General features: G+C 44.1%; 1 protein-coding gene across 1 annotated transcript in view; it reads left to right on the top strand.

Annotated features, from left to right (window-relative positions):
* The first annotated feature begins 704 nt into the window (after positions 1-704).
* The window catches only part of LSM14A (LSM14A mRNA processing body assembly factor), a 35,891-nt gene continuing 16,396 nt past the window's right edge, over positions 705-20,199 (top strand). The window contains exons 1-6 of the mRNA XM_073605768.1: positions 705-983; positions 6,043-6,206; positions 10,143-10,269; positions 12,791-12,913; positions 18,973-19,152; positions 19,250-19,327. Coding sequence (XP_073461869.1) covers positions 863-983; positions 6,043-6,206; positions 10,143-10,269; positions 12,791-12,913; positions 18,973-19,152; positions 19,250-19,327 — 793 coding nt within the window. The 5' untranslated portion in view covers positions 705-862. The remainder of the gene's footprint in view (positions 984-6,042; positions 6,207-10,142; positions 10,270-12,790; positions 12,914-18,972; positions 19,153-19,249; positions 19,328-20,199) is intronic.

Here is a 20,199-nt window from a genome sequence, read left to right as displayed (position 1 = left end):
TGTACCCCAGTTCTGGTTATTTACCCGAGTGCTGGGCGAATGTACCTCAGTTCTGGTTATTTACCCGAGTGCTGGGCGGCAATTGTACCTCAGTTCTGGTTATTTACCTGAGTGCTAGGCAAATGTACCTCAGTTCTGGTTATTTACCAGAGTGCTGGGCAAATGTACCCCGGTTCTGGTTATTACCCGAGTGCTGGGCGAATGTACCTCAGTTCTGGTTATTTAACCAATCACTGGACAATTTTACCTCAGTATTCATTATTTCTGCCAGTGTTTGACATTTTTTTCTCAATTCTGGTCATTTGCATCATTGTTGGGCAGTTTTATGCAATGTAGGCAAGTGCCACAAATGTAGTCCAATGCTGAACCATTTTACCCCAGTTTGTGGGCAGTTTTGGTCATTTAACCCATTGCTGACAATAGTAGACTGCTATCGCCCACATCTCCTATCCACAGACAGGTTCTCTTTATTAATCACATTCTCAAATAACGTTTTTTTCTTTTTCCATATAACTTTATACATAAAGGTTCAGTATCCCCACGCCCATCCCCTCCCCCCTGGGTGTTTTGGTCGCCTAATCTGACGAAGCGCCTCAGCCCTGACGGACCGGTTGCCATGGGGACGCTGACGCGCCGCGAGGTTGGCAGACCGCTGACGACGCTTTGCCAACCAATGGCGGCCCAGCTCTCGCGAGAAGACAGCGCAGCAGCCGCGCTTTCCCGTCGTGCCCCGCGCAGGAAGATGAAGGCTGTGGCGGCCATGTTAGATTAGGCCCGCGTCCAGCAGAGCTGAGAGGAAGGAAGGAGAACTTCTCATCCGAGGCTGAATCTCAATCCGCGTCCATCCAGCCGGGGAGACACCATGAGCGGGGGGACGCCGTACATCGGCAGTAAGATCAGCCTCATCTCCAAGGCGGAGATCCGATATGAGGGGATTCTGTACACCATCGACACCGAGAACTCCACTGTGGCCCTGGCCAAAGGTACGCAGAGGGGCCCGGACCCCCGGAGGGGGGAGGGGAGAGCGGCCTGCTGGAGCCTTTCACAGCCTGGAATGGAGGCCTGTGTGAGGTGCCAGGCGGGGTGTGCTGGGACTTGTAGTTCTCCTCAGATGGGGGTGACTGTGAGGGAGAACCCCGAGTGTGAACATTCCACTTCTATATACAGGGGGGAGGGGAGGCCTGACACTGACTGGAGGGGGGCATTTGGGTCTCTACCCCTCCCCCAGATGTGAGAGTGGGGGGTATATTGTGTCTTCCCCTCCACCCCCCCCCCCATTGTGAGATTCAGTATAATATGTCTGCCCCCCACCAAGGGTAAGAGTGGGTGGGGGGATTAACGTGTGCCTTCACCCCCCCCCCCCCAAAGGGTGAAAATGGGGGGGTTGACTTGTACCTGCCCCTCCCCCAACAAGGGTAAGAGTGGGGTTGGGGGGTTGACGTGCACCTGCTGCTCCCCCCCCCCCCCCCAGGGTGGAAATGGGGGGGTTTGACTTGTACCTGCCCCTCCCCCAAGGGTGAGAGTTGGGGGGGGGGGGGGATTGGTGTGTTGCCTGCCCCTCCCCCAACAAGGGTAAGAGTGGGGGGAATTGACGTGTGCCTGCCCCTCCCCCAAGGGTGGAAATGGGGGGGTTGACTTGCACATGTCCCTCCCTCAAGGGTAAGACTGGGGGGGATTGACATGCGCCTGCTCCCCCCCCCCCCGGGTGGAAATGGGGGGCGGGGGGTTTGACTTGTACCTGCCCATTCCCCAATGGCGAGAGTTGGGGGGTGCGCTTCTCACTCCCCCAAAGGTAAGAGTGGGGGGGGATTGACTTGTGCCTGCTCCTCCCCCAATGGTGGAAATGGGGAGGGGGGGTGATTTGTACCTGCCCCTCCCCCAAAGGTGAGATTTGCGGGGGAGAGGGAGATTTGACATGCTCCTGCGTCTCTCCCCCCCCCCCCTGACTGCGTCCAGAGGACAGGTATGTGTAGAGCAGTCATCACTCCTCCTGATATATTGGGGGGGGGGGGGGAATAATGTCACTAAAGATCACTTCTACAAGGATAGAAAGCAGCCTGATCTCCAGGAATCACTACAACCAGACATCCCATAATATACACTCAGTGGAGTCCCAAAGGGAAGGCAGTCATTGGGAATACTAGTAAGCCCGGAGGACAGAACTCCGCTCACCCCGCCATATGTCCCATCCCCGGGAGGAGATCACACACCGGCTACAGTAATGACCCCTCTAGGAGTCTTCTATAGGGGGAGCTCCCCGCTCCCCTCCCCCCTCCCCGTCACAAACAGACTGTGAAACGCAACATGGCTTTGAGCGCGGCGTCAGGCGCAATGACATCACTGAATGAGCCGTGACTTGTTTCCGGGCATGCGCACTAGAGATGGCCGGTCACCATCGCTGCCTTGGAGCTTCCAGTGCAGATCAGTGATTCCGATTGGTCAAAGTGGTCACATGGCAGCATGGGACCAATCAGCACCACTCTGATCTGTCCTGAAGCTCCAAGGAAAGTAGGAGAAGGGTGGGCTTTCAAATCCCCCAGACCACTGCATAGGCAGTAATTACTAGTCATCCACCTCTGTAAAAGGGGGGGGGGGGGCGCGCAAAGTGCTCACCTTTTTTATGAAAAGGAGATCTTGCATTTTTATATATATATATATATATATATATATATATATATATATATATATATATATATATATATATATATTATATTTATTTTAGCGTTTTAAAGTATAATATATTGCAGCTTACTAAACATTAGATGGTGGCTGCACTAGTTTTCTATTTTTTTTTCTTCTATTGTCATGTGGTGATCTGGCCAGCGACTCGCCTCCTGTTTCAGAATGTCTCACTCTGGATGAAGGGGCAATGGCGGCACCTTTGGACAGCAGTCTTGTCACTCTGGGGGATGGGTTAGTTAGAAGATTTAGATGGACTTGACTAACACATTAAAGCGAAGTTCCAGCCAACTGTGAAAAAAAAAAAAGTCAGCAGCTACAAAAACTTTAGCTGCTGACTTTTTTAAAAAAAACAGGCCCCCGATCCAGAGGTGTGCTCACCCCAGTCGTTCGCACCCGCTGTCTTCGTTCCTTGATGACGGCATCTTCACTAATGGGCACCCGGCTGTGACAGCTTGCGGCTTCACAGCCGGGTGCCCGCTGCGCGAGTCGAGGTGCGTATCGTGGATGCAGGGGGCGGGAAGAGAATTTCCGTTTTTCCAACTGGCTAGTCTGAGTGTCTCAAACTGGCGGCCCTCCAGCTGTTGCGGAACTACAAGTCCCATCATGCCTCTGCCTGTGGGAGTCATGCTTGTAGCTGTCAGCCTTGCTATGCCTCATGGAACTTGTAGTTTTTCAACAGCCGGAGGGCCGCCACTTTGAGACTTTTGCGGCCTAGGTGGTTCAGAACGGAAGTAAAAGCGAGTACTCAAAATCGGGTATCTGCCCCTCCCCCGCCCTTCTCAAAAGTGCCAATTCTTCAAGAGGAGCCGGGGGCGAGTCCTTAAAGCGGAACTTTTCCTAATAGGGTGGAGCTCCACTTTAAAGCCAAACGCTTGACGCACCTGAGCATTAGACACATTTAGCGCTATTAAATTATTAATATTCTGGCCAATGGAATCCTTAAATGCTAAAACACTTGATATACACCTAAACATATGTACGATACGTGGCTTGTGCTGCTTTTTCCTGCCCGGAGTAAAAGGTGTTCAGAAGAAAAATTCAAATTCCCGGCTTTAAAAGGTTAGCCCTCCTTTAGAAAAGGAAAAGTGAACTAACAACGCTCCCCCCCCCCCCCCTCTTCTCTGTGCACTGCTTCTGAGATGGACCCGATCAATTCTGATTGGTCAGCGCCATCACAGTGAATCAGTCTGCTCCATCCCAAAATCTCTGCACTCGTAGCCCATTGAATCTTCCTCCAGCTTTCTAACAGCCTATGTGGAGATACGGGCAGAAAGCTGGAAGGAGAGTCTTCAGTAGTCTGACATTGCCTCCACTATCCGTTGATATTTCAATATATAACTTCAATTATTACTTCAGTGATTCTAAATTGCATCAAATAGGTGCAAAAAACCCCCACAGAAAAATCAAGGTGCTGGAAATTGGACTCTATTCATTAGTGCGTCTCCAAAGTCGCACAATTTCCAGTGGGACGTTAAAAACTGACTTTACGTTCTGTGGCCACAAAGTAGTCCAGACATCTTTTCAAAATCGCTGCGACTCTAACCACTTAAGGACCGAGCCTGTTTCTGAGATTACCAGTTAAAAACTTTTTTTTTTTTTTTTTCGTTTGCTAGAAAATTACTTAGAACCCCCAGACATCATTTTTTTTTTTTTTTTTTTCTAACACCCTAGAGAATAAAATGGCGGTCGTTGCAATACTTTCTGTCACACACCGTATTTGCGCAGCAATCTTACAAGCGCACTTTTTTTGGGAAAAAAAAAACACTTTTTTGAATTAAAAAATAAGACAACAGTAAAGTTACCCCAATTTTTTTTTTTTTATAGTGTGAAAGATAATGTTACGCCAAGTAAATTGATACCCAACATGTCACGCTTCAAAATTGTGCCCACTCGTGGCATGGCGACAAACTTTTTTACCCTTAAAAATCTCAATAGGTGACGTTCTACAGGTTGCATTTTTTGAGTTACAGAGGAGGTCAAGGGCTAGAATTATTGCTCTCGCTCTACTGATTGCGGCGATACTTCACAGGTGTGGTTTGAACATCGTTTTCATATGCGGGATGGGGTGTGTTTAAATTTTTTTTTTTTTCACTGTAAATTGTGTCACTTTTATTCCTATTACAAGGAATGTAAACATCCCTTGTAATAGAAAAAAAAGCATGACAGGACCTCTTAAATATGAGATCTGGGGTGAGAAAGACCTCAGATAATCATATTTACACTAAAATGTTTTTTTTTTTTTTTTTTTTTTTTTTTTTTTTTTAAACTTGCTTTAAGAGCACCCAAATGCCTCTGCCGCTCAAGTAAGCAGCGGAGGATATATATATATCTCTATCTCTATCTATATATATCTATCTCTCTATTAATATTATCCATGCAGTGTAAGCACCTGAATTTGACCTGTATAATCGGCTTCTTGCAGGCCCTTTACAACAGCTCAGATTGGGAGAGGGATAAGCAGCAAAATCAGCCAATCGGTTGCGTTGCAGCACATGTATTATGTTAATAGGAGGAGAGAGCAGAGTGACAGTGATGAGCTAATCGTTCTGCTACTTCTACTTTCACTGTCCAGTCAGCCTGGAGGAGAGAATTACTGGTTACTGAAATGCAGCAGAGAAAAATCTGTCCTGACCGAGCTGTGTAAATATTAGGACTGGATGGAGAGATGTAAAACCTGTGTGTAATTAAAATATATATAAAATTTTACACACCCCACGCCTTTTTTTTTTTTTTTCAGCGGGGAAATGCAGTCCCAGCACAGAATGTATATATTGTCAAGGGGTGCTGGGGGGGGATTTCTATTGTTGCTGGGAGGGGGGGTGTCTTGTTCCTGGCTGCTGTAGGATCTATTATTGCTAGATGCTGGTCTGGGAGGGGATCTGTTGTTGCTGGGGGGGTTAAAACTTCCTGGGGTGGCTCTATTGGGGGGGGGGGGGTTGGGGTTGTGTATTTTTTTGCAGGGCATCTATTGTTTTGGGGGGGGGGGGGGTGTTCGCGGGCTCAGCTATTGTTTCTTGCGGCAGGGGACCTACTTTATTGCTTTTCTTAACACATCTCATTCAAACTACTAAGCACCACAAAGTGATTGGCTCTATTTTTTTTTTTTGTTTTTTTTCTAAAAGGGGGTACTAGGAGGTGGATAGGGGGTGTGTTCAGCTGTTTGCCTGGAGTTCGTCTTTAATCCACATTCCATTTAGACGCGTAAATTGACATCTTCCAGCCTCTACTATAGATCATGAGTCAGTCAGCATGGTTCCTGATCAGCTGTGACGTGGTGATCACATGGCTTTGTTAGTAAACAGCTGGCCATGTGTTTCTTTTTCTGCTCACAATTGGTTTTCTTTCCTTTTTTTGTTCCAGTTCGTTCCTTTGGAACGGAGGATCGGCCAACGGAGCGGCCTGTAGCTCCTCGAGATGAAGTGTTTGAATACATCATATTCCGGGGGAGCGATATCAAAGACCTGACAGTGTGCGAACCTCCGAAGCCGCAATGCTCCTTGCCTCAAGATCCGGCCATAGTCCAGGTATGTACATCTTATCTGTCCATTGCTGGCTGCTTGTCATGTTGCCAAATAGCTGTTTAGTTTTGTGCCTGGTGTGGAAGGAAATTGCAGCATGCTTTCAGTGAGGGCGCTATGTTTACAAGAAGGCATGTATAGAGGGCAAGATTTATCAACAAGATACCACCAAAGAATTTTATTTTTTCTTAAACCAGTTTGTCAACTTTAACAACTTGCTCTTTGCTATCTTTTGGGGTCTTAAATAGAACATTGAAAGCCTTTCCTTATGGGGTCCATGCACTCTGGGCATAAAAAAAAAAATGCTGCTTATTTTTTTTGTATTGTTTTGTCATCTCCTTCAGCCTGTAGAATCAGCTTTACGATTGCCCATTTGTTCATGCACATTAGGGCGTTTACAGGCATATTTTCAGAGGAGTATTTGGAGGCAGACAAAAAAAACCCCACTTCGGAATAATTTTGAGAGGAACTCATGCCTAACACTCAAACGTGCAAAAAGTGGTGTTTAGGAGCGTTTGGCATTTTCATGCACACATCAAATAATGAGCAGAGGGGAATGTTTTAGAGCAGGGGTCTCCAAAGTACGGCCCATGGGCCACATCCGGCCCGCTGGGAGGTGTTTCCTGGCCTGCAGGTTGAGTCGTCAGACTCACTCCATGGACTGTTCCTGCTCAAGCTATGTCGGGTAGCAGCGAAAATGGGGAGTGGGATGAAATTCCTTCAAAATGAGGGTATCCCTGGTTTTTACCGGACTAATGTCCCCATTGGAAGATTTCCTCCTCTATTACTGTTCTGGGGAAACTGACAACTGAAATTTGGGAGGGGGGGGGGGTTTACTTCCACTTTCGAGGATAACGGTAAACAGGACAAATAGTGAATCTCCCTAATTGGGCACAGCCAGCAATAAAAACAGGGCGGTTTTAATACCTCTCCACTCTATCCAAGGAAAAAAAAAAAACTTTGCCTTTAGTTGTATTCTTAAAAGCAGAGTATGCATTTTTTGTGAAAGACCAGCATTTTTTTTTTTCTGTACTTGTACAATCTTTACCTTTTACCTAATAGGTAAGACTTATTATAGGCTTACCTATAGGTAGTGTAAATATTTCCTAAACGTGTGCCGTTTAGGAGATATTTACTGTACATGCAGCCGGTGACATCACTGGTGCATGTGCTCTAAAAGGAATGGCCTCCTGTGGCGTTTTCTTCAGAGCCCCGTGCCATGAATGATTGCTCCTGCACGCATGCGTGGGAGTGACGTCATCGTGGCTCCAGTCAGTCACAGAGCCGAAGTCCGTGAACCCGGAAGCAAGACGAGTGAAGATGACAGTGCCTGCGGCGCTGACATCTGTGTTGGAAGAGCTTCGTTTTAAGGTAAGTTTCACATAATGTGCTAGTATGCAATGCATACTAGCACATTATGCCTTTACCTTGCAGGTACAAAAAAAAAATTGTCCTGAGGCTCCATTCACACTTGTATGACTTCAAAGTTGCGCAATTTTTATGCAACTTTGGATGGGTGCGATTCTGGTACGGCTTTGGCTTTGATCGATAATGGCCAACTGTTGCACTGTATAACATTCAGGTATGACTTTCATGCTTTTCATTTTGAGGATTAACATTGAAGTCTGTGGCCCTCAAGTTGCATGAAAGTCGGACCAAAGTAGTGCATGAACTACTTTGAAGTCGCTACGACTTTAAGCCGTACACATATGAACGGTTATCATTAGAAAATATGGGGAACGACTTGTCATGTGACTTTGATGTCCAAAGTAGCATGCCAAGTCGCACAAGTGTGACTGGAGCCTTAAAGCGGACCTTCATTTTTTTTTTTTTTTTTTTTTTTTCATCTTTCCATCTAATAAATCTTCTGCCCTTGTTGGTTTTAACTTTGATAGTAAAACTTTTTTTTTTTTTTTTTTTTTCCTGCCAGTAAATACCTTATACAGCACACTTCCTGTTTTCTTGTCTGGTAAAAAGCCTAGGCTTATGACATCATGCATCTCTCGCTCTCTCTCGTAGGACAGGGAGGGGGGGTGAGTCATAAGAGGGCCAATGAGAGCTGGAGGTGTGCCTCTGTGTAAATCCAGGTAGTGAACAGGCAGCAGCTTCAGCTGTCCACAGTTAAAATGGTTACAGCCAGACTCGGAGATTTCTGCAACATATTTGGCAAGTACAGAATCACAGTATACATAAAATATTATGCAAAGTGGTTGGAGGGAAGCTTCAGAATGGCAAAGATGTTTTTAATACAAATTATGTGAGCAGACTGCAGTTCCTCTTTAAAGAAACATACATGTAATGTAGAGATGTACTGCATGTTGTGTGGTGTTTTATACCCCCTGACATACACTTTGAAGTGTACTTGAAGGCATGCTAAAATGACCTCTCAACTTGTATGTCAATTCAGTGTCTTAAATGGAAGCTGTGTTCGGGCTGTGGACGTTGGAATATTTGCACATTCTTAGCAAGCTCTAAATTAAGCTTTTAAAGTGGATGTAAACCCTCACATATACCCAGTGGAGTGAACAGCCTCAGATGATACACAGGGATGAAACAAATCTCCTTACCAAAGTTTTACATGTATCTCTGCTGTCTTCATTTTTTTATATATACACGAGTACAGTTCCTTTTTAGAAAGTTCAGATCCTGTTAGGAGATTTTCTCTTCCTAGTCAGCACTGCAGTGAAGCCTGGGCATACAACCAAGACAGCTGATTGGAGGAAAGGCACACACCCCCTCTCCCTATAGGTAGAGTAGAGACTTTCAGATCTGTTCCTTGAATCCTTCAGCCCTCTGCTAATCTATTTATAGCATCCTCCACAACACAAAACTACAAAACTTTGGCTGCTTTTATCTCCTGTGTTGGAGAACTTGTCAGTAGTTCTCATGCTGATAATAGAAGAATGGGGCAGGAGAAACCTACAGACATGTGCTTTGAAGAGAGATAAGAAAACACTGCAGATATGTGCCCAGCTCAAATTTCTTGAATTGTTAACATCCACTTTAAAGCAAGCTTTAGAGTGCATTAAGATATTAAAAAATCTGTGTGTAGCAGCCTCCCGAGCACCCTTAATACTTACCTGGGCCCCATTTCTGCCCAGCGATGTTCACGAGTATCTTAGCTGTCCAGGACTCTCCTCCTGATTGGCTGAGACGCAGCAGCGGCGGCATTGGCTCTCCCGAGGCTGTCAGTCAGTTAGCCAATTAGGGAAGAGAGGGGGCGGGATCATGTTGGGGCTCCATGTCTGAATGGATACACGAAGCTGTGACTCTGTTCGGGTGCCCCCATAGCAAGCTGCTGGTAGATGGGTGGGAGAGGCCAGGAGCAGCAAAGAGGGACCCAAGAAGAGGAGGGTCCAGGCTACTCTGTGCAAAAGTCCAGCCCTCCAGTGAGCAGACTGGGAGGAGGATGTTCAGAGCAGTGACTGTGACTAGCGCTCTGCTCAGGGAGCACTGGGAACTGAGCAATCAACGGTGTTTGATCGCTCGATTTTTCAGTGTTCAACCTGGCAGGGGTACAGATGCAGCACCGGACCGAATAAGTGTGATTCAACAAAAGTTTCCCATGCATCTTTTAATGTGTTTGTGGTTTTCTTGACTACAATGGAAAGTGCACTTTTAAAAAAACACACCAAAGATGCCAGCGTGCAGGACTTTTAAAAACGCACTGCACTAATGTGAACAGTGACATAGGATGTAAGGGGAAATCATTTTTCATGCGCTTTTGTCATGCTGGAAAGGTGCATTTTATTTGTACACCACACGTTGTGTTTTGGTGCACCGCTGTGCTGCCTGCTACTACTGTACTGCATTGCAGTGCCGTTCAAACTGAATTGCAACACACCACGGTTTGTGTGGAAGCCTGGAAGTGTGCATGTATTGCTGAGATATTTTTGCCCAGACACACTTTAGTGATTCTTTGTTTTTTTGTTTTTTCTCCAGTCTTCACTAGGATCCTCTGTGACCTCCTCCTTTCAGACTGCAAGCTCCTACGCTCCTTTCAGTAGGATGCCGGCGTACAGCCAGTTCAACTCAGGCCCCCTGATGCCTCAGCAGTTTGGAGCTGTTGGTATGCATGTTTTATTTGCTTTAGTTGTGTTTTTTTTTTTTTTTTTTTTCATTTGCTTATCGAAGGAAAACTGTAGCCCAAGATAGTAATAATAAGTAAAAAAAAAAAAAAAAAATCTTTTTTTTTTTTTAAATTTAGCTGTATATTTCTTGTTACTACAATAACCTTCCACTCAAATTCTCCTGCTCCTGACGATCGCAGCATTACCACATATGTGTATGTTCATTGTTGTTTGCACCCGTAGTACAGCTCAGAAAACATAGTTTAACCGCTTCAGCCCCAGAAGAATTTACCCCCTTCCTGACCAGAGCACGTTTTGCGATTTGGCACTGCGTTGCTTTAACTGACAATTGCCTGGTCGTGCGATGTGGCTCCCAAACAAAATTGACGTCCTTTTTCCCCACAAATAGAGCTTTCTTTTGGTGGTATTTGATCGCCTCTGCTTTTTTTTTTTTTTTTTTTTTTTTTTGCGCTATAAACAAAAGAATAGCGACAATTTTGAAAAAAAAACGTATTTTTTACTTTTTACGATATAATAAATATCCCCAAAAAATATTTAAAAACATTTTTTTTCCTCAGTTTAGGCCGATATGTATTCTTCTACATATTTTTGGTAAAAAAGAAATCGCAATAAGCGTTTGGTTTGCGCAAAAGTTATAGCGTTTAAAAAATAGGGGATAGTTTTATGGCTTTTTTTTTTTTTTTTTTTATATCGTGACTGCGACATTATGGTGGACACATCAGACATTTTTGACACATTTTTGGGACCATTGTCATTTTATACAGCAATCAGTGCTATACAAATGCACTGATTCCTGTGTAAATGACACTGGCAGTGAAGGGGTTAAGTATGTCCTTGGGAGTGTTACTAACTGTAGGGGGGTGTGGCTACGTGTGACACGTCACTGATCTCTGCTCACGATCACAGAGAGCAGAGATCAGTGACACTGTCGCTAGGCAGAACGGGGAGATGCTTGTTTACATTAGCATCTCCCCATTCGTCCTGTCCGTGAGGCGATCGTGAGTATCCCCACGGCGATTGAGTGCGCGGGACCCGCGACCCGACTCACGGAGCTCCCGGCTGGCGCACGCAGTGGCACGGCGGCAAATTCAAAGGGACGTACAGGTACGCCCATTTGCCCAGCCGTGCCATTCTGCCGATGTACATCGGCGTGCGCCGGTCGGTAAGTGGTTAACCAGCCTCAAAGGTTTTACCCCCTTCCTGACCAGGCCATTTTTGCGATACGGCACTGCGTTACTTTTAACTGGCAAATTGCAGGGTCATGCGATGCTGTACCCAAATAAATTTGATGTCCTCACAAATAGAGCTTTATTTTGGTGGTATTTGATCTCACCTCTGCGTGGTGGTTTTTTTTTTTTTTTTTTTTTTTTTTCTTTCTATAAATTTAAAAAAAGAAATCAAATTTCTTCATCAATTTTAGGCCAATATGTATTCTGCTACGTATTCTTGGTAAAAAAAAAAAAAACACAAAACCAATAAGCGTATATTGATTCGCTTGTGCAAAAGTGATCACGTCTACAAACTATGGGATATTTTTATGGCATATTTTATAAATTTTTTTTTTTTTTTTTTTTTTTTTTTTTCGGCACGTTTTTTAGCGGGACTGGACATTGCAGCGGGCAAATTGGACACCTGACACTTTTTTGGGAATCAGTGCTAAAAATATGCACTGTTATTGTACTAATGGCACTGGCAGAGAAGGGGTTAACATCGGACAATCAAATCGTTAAGTGTGTCCTTAGTTGGTGTTTGCTTAGTGTGTGGGGAATGGTTTGACTGGTTGAAGACAGAGATCCATGTTCCTGCTTAGCAGGAACACAAAATCAATCTCTTCCCTGTCAGAACGGCGATCTGCCTCTCTGGGGAGCGATCGCGAGTGGTTGCCTGACATTGGGTTCGTCGGACCCAAAGATTGGCTCCCCCCTCTGTCCAATCAGCGCACGCCCCCGGTGTCTATTGACCCGCCACCGTATATCTGCGGTAGGCAGTCGGCAAGTGGTTAATTTGTGGGGGGGGTGTTTTTTTTATTTTCTTTTTTTTTTTTCCCTACCTAAAACACACAGATTCGAATTTTAAAAAAGTTAAAAAAAAAAACTGCCCAAAATATATTGGCCTCAACCCTTTGACCCTTACTTTCCCCAAGCACTGACCCAGATCAAACCTTGATCTAGGTGTTTTTTTTTCTGTTCTTTCTCCTGTATCTCTTCCCTCCATACAAACTTTCATCTCCACAATATCATTTGAAGGCCTGGGAAGGTATTCTATGTACATTTTAGCTTTAAATATGAAACGTTTTGCTTAAAACTGGGAATTAAATCCAGTACTAGCAGAGTTGATCAATTCATACAAACGTCATACCTTCTCTCTACCAATTACGTTATTTAAAATATTTTTGGTCGTAGGCATCTAATGTTATATTGTATTTGGACAGTATGTTGTAGCATTTGCCTTAAACTGGTTTAAATGTTTGGTTTTTTTTTTTTTTTTTTTTCTTTCTAGCTGGAAGCGCATTGAGCTCGTTTGGTGCCGACTCGGCATCTAGTGCTTCTTCTCTAGGCTCATCCAGCACTGTGCCCTCCTTTAACCAAGACACAAGAACCCAAAAACCACAATTGTCACAGGGTAAATAGCAATTTCAGTTATTTTTGTTTTACTTTAATAGAGTAGATTTTTCACTATACGTTTTTAGTTGGTATTTATAGGCCAGCTTTTTCCTAAACTGATTTTTAGCATTCTTTATAATGCAATTCAATATAAAGGAGCTGTGAAATTTTTAGATAACCCGCTTCAGGCTTGTGAATGGCTTGACAGGAATCCTTGAATATCTTTTGGGCTGTGATCTGTTTTTTGTTTTACACTGCAACCTGAGGGATCCTAGGGGCTGCATGCCTCTATGTATCCTTGCACCTGTTGTGCCTTTTCCTGGGCTTACAGTATGCAACTGCTTGCAATGATCCTAGCATTCATTTTGCTCTTATTACAACTTTGGGTCTGATGTAGAGGTCGACCGATATGGGTTTTTCTCTGGCTGATGCCGATATTTAGAAATCGCGGTGGCCGATATGTGATGCCGATTTATTTATTTATTTTTTTTGGGGGGGGGGGGCGATATATTAGGCCGATGTTTTTTTTTTTTTTTTTTTTTTCCCCTTCATCTCATAAAATCTAACAGTTAGACCCCTTTCACACTGGGGCGTTTTTTTAGGCGCTTTTGGGATAAAAATAGCGCCTGTAAAGTGCCTGTAAAACAGCTTCCCTACAGTCTCAGTGTGATATCCCGAGTGCTTTCACACTGAGGCGATGCGCTGGCAGGATGTCTTTGGAGTGGTGTATACCGCTCCTCCACCACTCCTGCCCATTGAAATGAATGCGCACCGCTGCCGAAGCGGCTGCAAAGCGTTTCGGCAGCAGCACTTCAGGGGCGCATTTAACCCCTTCCTCAGCCGCTAGCTGGGTTATAAGCGCCCCGCTAGCAGCCGAATAGCGCCGCTAAAATGACGGTAAAGCGCTGCTAAAACTAACAGCGTTTTACCGTCAACGCCTGCCCGCTCCAGTGTGAAAGCAACCTTAAGTAATAAGTGATACAGAAAATTTTTTACATTTAAACATACATTGAACAAAACAAACCTCCAATCAGTTCACTTGTATGTATAATTTAGATTAAAAAAAAAACTATCTTAAATATTAAATACACAAAAACAGGTAACCAAAACTTTTGGACGAAAAAAAATGGGCTAACTTTACTGCTTATATTTTTTTTTTAATTAGTGTATTTTATTTTAAAAAATTGCGTTTGAAAGACCGCTGCGCAAATACCGTGTGACATAAAATATTGCAACAACCGTTATTTTATTCCCTAGGGTCTCTGCTAAAAAAAATATATAATGTTTGGGGGTTCCAAGTGATTTTCTAGCAGAAAATACAGAATTTTTACTTGTAAGCAACAAATGTCAAAAAAGATTGTCTTTAAATGGTTAAACTGAGAACTTCTTCACATGGAGTTCAGTCTATTGATAAAAGAACCTGAAGAGATACAAATGTATCTTCTTATCAGACTTGGCAGGCTGCCCAGAGGAGGAGAGAAGAAACCTTCAGACAACTTGCAATTGACTTCTATTACAGAAGTCATTTGCAAGTCCCGCTGAAGTTATAATTGGCTTTTTTTATCAGCACAATCGGCTGATGCCGATTAAGTAAAAAAAGCCAAATATCGGCTGATATAACGGTCGACCTCTAGTCTGATGTCATACTTGCTATGTATAACTAGATGGTGCCAGATGTCTAGTTATCCAGTTTCTTCCTTCTCCTGACAATCTTATGTTTTGAAGTGCTCCTTTTTAAGTGGGGCTTCTGGTGGAATCACAAAGATATCACTTTGATCTGTCGGACCTATGGTTTAACTTCCAGTACTGCTTTTTGTTTTTGTTTGGGATTAAGCTGCATATAGGACTTTGTTTACTTTTTGGGTTCTGGTATAATGGCAGAGGGGGATTGTTTTAGCTCAGTTCAAAGATCACTCTGGAATTTTAGCACCAGCTATGTGTGGCATTGTTCACCTATTTTTGACAGCACTTTAACGCTTTATATGATACTGCACTCGTTCTCCTGGCTTACAGTATTTGAGTTAATTTCATGGCTAACCCAATCAGATTGGTGTCTTAGAATGTCAGAGGGTTAAATAAATTTAAAAGGGCTTCGGCGTGCCAGTATCTTAGGCAATCCACGTGCCTAAGCCACATGTCGTCCTCCTGCAGGAGACACACTTGGATGGTAACGGGGTACTTGCTCTACGTAGGCCTTGGATACAAAGAGCCTTTCATGCTACATTTTTCACCTTTGTTAAAGGATTCCTATCAGTAAGGCTATTTCTTGTACTATCCACCAGGTGTTCTCTGACCTTGCGGGACGATATGTAGCTGTGGTTTTGGATATCTACTATCACAAACTGTTGCTTGTGAATGTTTACTTAACCCCACCATTTAACGTTCAATTATTGTATGATCTATTCATTAAGTTGGCCCCATTTGTTCATCTTTCAGTGATGATGGGTGACTTCAATGCTATTCTGGATGCATTGGACTCCTCCAATCTGGGTAGGATGGGATTTCTTGATCTTCTTTACTGGACTTCGGTGACCGGGTTGACTGAGTTGTGGCGTTCAAGGAACACCACCGATAGATGCTACATGCTCCTCTCGGTGTCTCATCACTCGTCGGCTAGGATAGATTTAGCGTTTGGCAATTCAGCCTTGTTGCCATTTATACACGAGATTGAATCTATGTCTGGGGGCATATCCAATCATAATCCGCTTTCTCTCTCCTTAACCTTCCTTTCGAGGAGGAAGACGGGTGGATGGAGACTTTCTCCTGGCTGTTTACAAAATTATCAGGAATCCTCTCATCTACAGGACTCGATTACTTCTTGCTGGTCAACTAATGAGGAGTCTGCGGACCCTCCTATAGTATGGGATGTATTTAAAGCAGTGGTTCAAGGGGAGTGCATATCTGCTATTAAGAAGGTGTGGGTGGAACAGAATGCTGAGATTATTGTAACAAAAAGGAAGGGAATGTGTGGAGGAACACGCTGGTCACCCTTTAGATACTTCCTTTTAGTCTCTGCTGGAGGCCAGGTATCTTCTCTCCCTACATTTCACAAACTTGGCTCATATAGAGAGGCTGGTCATAGGGCTAAATGTTTTTTTCTGAAGGTGATAAAAATGGTAAATTACTAGCAATGGTGATGGCTGATTATAATCAGATAACGAATATTCCAGTCATCAGATGTAAGAGTGAGGATTTAGCCAGTGATCCTTCTGTTATAATGGCTGATTTTATGGATTTCTTTTCGTCCCTAAATGCACCTATCCCGAAGTATGGACTTGGATACACTCCTGGAGGGTCTTGTTCTCCCGAGATTGTCTGACGCAGATAGGGTTGTTTTGGATGCCAAGATCACAACCTAAAGACACCGTATCGGCTATTTTTGCTTTTCCTCCACGTAAGGCCCCCGGGCCAGATGGTTTCCCTGCTGACTTTCGCAAAACTTACGTGAATGTGCTGGCTCCTAGACTTAATTTACTCTTCGAGCATTGCTTGAAACAGCAAAGGATTCAGGATTCGATGCTAAAGGCCTATATGATTCTATTGTTAAAGCCTGGTTAAGACTCTGGAATGTTCATCATACCGGCCTATTGCCCTTTTTAAACAATGATTAAAAATTAATAGCAAAAGTGTTTGGCGTACAGGCTTGCTGGGGTTATTGCCTCCCTGGTCAACATTGACCAGACAGGCTTTATGCCTGGTAAGTCTACAGACACAAATTTACGAAGACTTTTTTTTACAAACCTACAACTTCCAAATCTTGATTCCCCCACTAGAATTATAGTGGCAATCAACGTCGAAAAAAGGGTTTGATTCAGTCGTTTGGCAGTATATGCTTGGAGTACTGGAGAGGATGGGCTTCGGTTTGGTCTTCCGACAATGGATCTCTTTATTGTATAGTAATCCTAGGGTGACGATATGGCTGGGTATAACTACTTCCCCTTTCTTTTCAGTGGGCAGGGGCACTAGGCAGGGGTATCCCCCGTCCCCTTACTCTTTGCTCTCATGATGGAGCCGTTGGCGGTTGCACTTGGCCTCTACCTCCAGGGATGATCTATTAGAGTAGGAAGCATAAATGAATGCCTGGCACTTTATGCGGATGACTTGCTGTTCCTTAAAAACCCAGGGGAATCGCTGAAAGCGGCACTGAACATTATGAATAACTTCACTACTTTCTCGGGTTTGAAAGTTTTACTGTAACAAGTCATCTATCTTGCCATTGGACGAAGGGGCCAGGGAGGTGGCACACCCTGACCTGCCGCTGCGGTGAGTCTCTATCGTTACGTGTTTAGGAGCTAAAGTCACGGCAAATATTGCTGATTATGTCCTTCAACCTGTCGCCCCTAGTGACCTTTCTTAAAGTCCAGGCCTGGCAGAGGCTTCCCTTGCCCCTGATGGGGAGGATTAACTTGCTTAAGATGAAAATCCTCCCGGTCATATTATATATATATTTTTTTTAAAATGCCCCCACATGGATTCCTAAATCCTTTTTAAAAAAAAATGGATGGAATCACAAGTTCATTTCGATGGGCCCCTAAACCACCCAGAATAGGGCTAAAGGTATTGCAGGAGCCATGGGGTCGGGGGTCTAACCTTGCCGTATTGGCAGAAATATCAACAAGTCAAATGGTGTTTGCCCATCGCTGGTTGACTTCAGATGATGTGGATTCAGCTACAGTATTGGAGGTGGCTCAGTTGGGATCGTACGAGTCTCTGCGTTTGGCCATCTATAGGGTTCCCAAGTCTGATCTTCCCCTTACATTATGAAAGCTATGACTATGAAAGCCACTGTTAAAACTTGGGATGTAGCGGTTAGGTTGGCTTGTCCCAGTCATCTGTGCTTTTCTCCCTTAACTCCTTTTGTGGATGAATCCCAGATTGCCTCATGTTACAGATCCCATGGTGTGGGGAACGTTGGGAGGGTGAGGTGTCTGACATTGAAGGGTAGGAGTGGGATGACATGTTGGACCACCCCTTTCAGCATCTTGTTTCTGCTAGAGATAGACTGATGAATGAAATTTTTACACACAATGTATTATACACCAGCCAGATTGGCCTCTTATTTATCCGTCTGTCCCAGTGGTCTGATGGAGGTGTTCCTTTTCGCCTGGCGGTTGCTGACCACATCTTCTGGGCGTGCCTCCAGGTCCAAATTTTTGGGGTTACCTTCTGTTACATTTTGTTACATTGGAGAAAACCCGGTGCCCCTAGTTTTCCCTTCTGGAAAGGGCTGGTGAATTCAATGATGCCGTATTACAAGGCAACTTATCCAGAGGATGTGGGGGGAAAAAAAATTTGACAACGTGTGGCAGGCATGGTATGATTGTGATATAACTGTGGGTTAACAGGATTTGAAGATGAAGATTTCTAACAGTTCATCCCTTTTTCTAATGTACTATTTAGGGGCGGGAGCTACTTAATGTCTTTGTGTATAATGGGGTCCAAATTGCTTCAGTGGTTTTTCAGTTGCTATAGATGATGGCATTTACTGCTGGAGGTAAATGATCTATGCACCATTAACCTCTGTTTCAGTTAGACAGTTGGTGCATTTTTCTCCGTATAAAACAGTTATGAGTGAACTGAGCTTTGAGTTGTTGGGTGGAGGGATGGGGGCAGAGGGAGGTTTCTTTGAATTTTAGTTCAGTGGCCATAAAAGCATCAGCCTTTATTTTATTTGCTAGGCCAATATATTGTCACTCTTTCCACAGCTGCAGCCATTGTAATGTACTATACTCAAATCAATGTGCAAGACTGCTGCACTATTATGAGCTTGTGGAAAGTGGCAGAGAAACTGCAATGATGGGATCTTTCAGCAGTCTGCAGGAGGTTCTTGCCGCTCACCACAAACTAAAAAAAAAAAGTTACCTTTTAGATACATGTATTTGAAATGTTCCCTGTAATTTCTGCTATCTTCATATTCTGCTATACCAGAACACCTAGAACAGCAGATGAAGTTTGTACATGGGGCCCATAGGCTGGAAAAGTTGGTCAGTGCACATGGATCACTTTCCTGTCGTCTTCATTGAACCTACACACACTCTGCAGTGTCCTTTTTGGTAACTTGTTACCTTTTGTCTGTAGGTCGTGCAAGTCCTCTGCTAGATTCGTTACGGAAGAGTCCAACCCTCGAACAAGGGGTCCAGACGGCATCGACTGTTCAACCAGTTGTGACGGCAGCTGTGGGCAGGAGGAGTCCAGTTCCTTCCAGGTCTCTGCCATCCACAATACAAAAGGCCATGGAAAGTTCAGAGCAAAGGAAAAGTGAGCACCAGCTCTCTCCATTTTTTTTTTTTTATGTATATTTATATCCTTGTACAGTGTACAGATGTCTTAGGTTTTGTGTATTTTTATTGTCTAGGCGAGACACAAAAGGTAGCAAGAGCCGAGGCAGACATGCTCAGGAACGACAGGCAAGACCCCAGCAGGAGGCAGACAGGTAAGAATAGACTTTCATACACTTAGAAAACTAGTTTTTCTCTTGAAAGCGAACATGAGGGGTTTAACCACTTGCTATAGCCAAATGACGGCTCCAGCGCGGTCGACCAGTTCTGGGACGACGTCATGACGTCCTCCTGTGATTGAGGTAAAGTGCCAATCACAGTGGCCCTTTACTACATGATCAGCTGTGTCCAATAACAGATGATTATGATGTAAACACAAGCTGGTTATTGGCATTCCTTTTTTTACATTGACAGCGTGAGGAGAGCCGACCTGATAGCCAGCTTGTGTGAAAGACATCTACACTGATAATAATCAGTGCACTGATAATCCATGCTGCCTCATCAGTGAAATAGAAAAATTACCTGTTTGCAAAATTTTATAACAAACTATGACTTTTTATTTATTTTTTTTGTCCTTTCAAAATTTTTGGTCTTTTCATTTATTTAGCAAAAAATAAAAAAACCTGGTGGTGAATAAAATGCCACAAAAAGAAAGCTCTATTTGTGTGAAAAAAAATGATAAATTCATATGGGTACAGTGTTGCATAACTGCACAATTGTCAAGTGTGACCACTGAAAGCTGAAAATTGGCCTGGGCAGGAAGGGGGTAAAAGTGCCCGGTAGGCAAGTGGTTAAACTAAAAATCTGGGCTAAGCAAATGGTGTAAATACCAGAGACTTGTGTGATTGAATCTCGGTAAACTCTGTATATTTCTTCCAGGTCTGTGCAGTAATCCAGTGTGAGACTTTGCCTCACTGCACAAGCTTCCTATATTAAAGACCGCTCACTGCTGCTCTCTCCTTGTGCAGCTGGTCTGGTCTAAGCCCACTAATGTAGTTTTCTGCAGGCAGCCTGTAGTAAGTGGGGC

The sequence above is a fragment of the Aquarana catesbeiana genome, linkage group LG11 (genome assembly GCF_042186555.1).
Source record: "Aquarana catesbeiana isolate 2022-GZ linkage group LG11, ASM4218655v1, whole genome shotgun sequence".
In the NCBI taxonomy this organism is placed as follows: Eukaryota; Metazoa; Chordata; class Amphibia; order Anura; family Ranidae; genus Aquarana; species Aquarana catesbeiana.
Note: the sequence above shows the minus strand (reverse complement) of the source record. Positions and strands in the feature narration are given on the sequence as shown.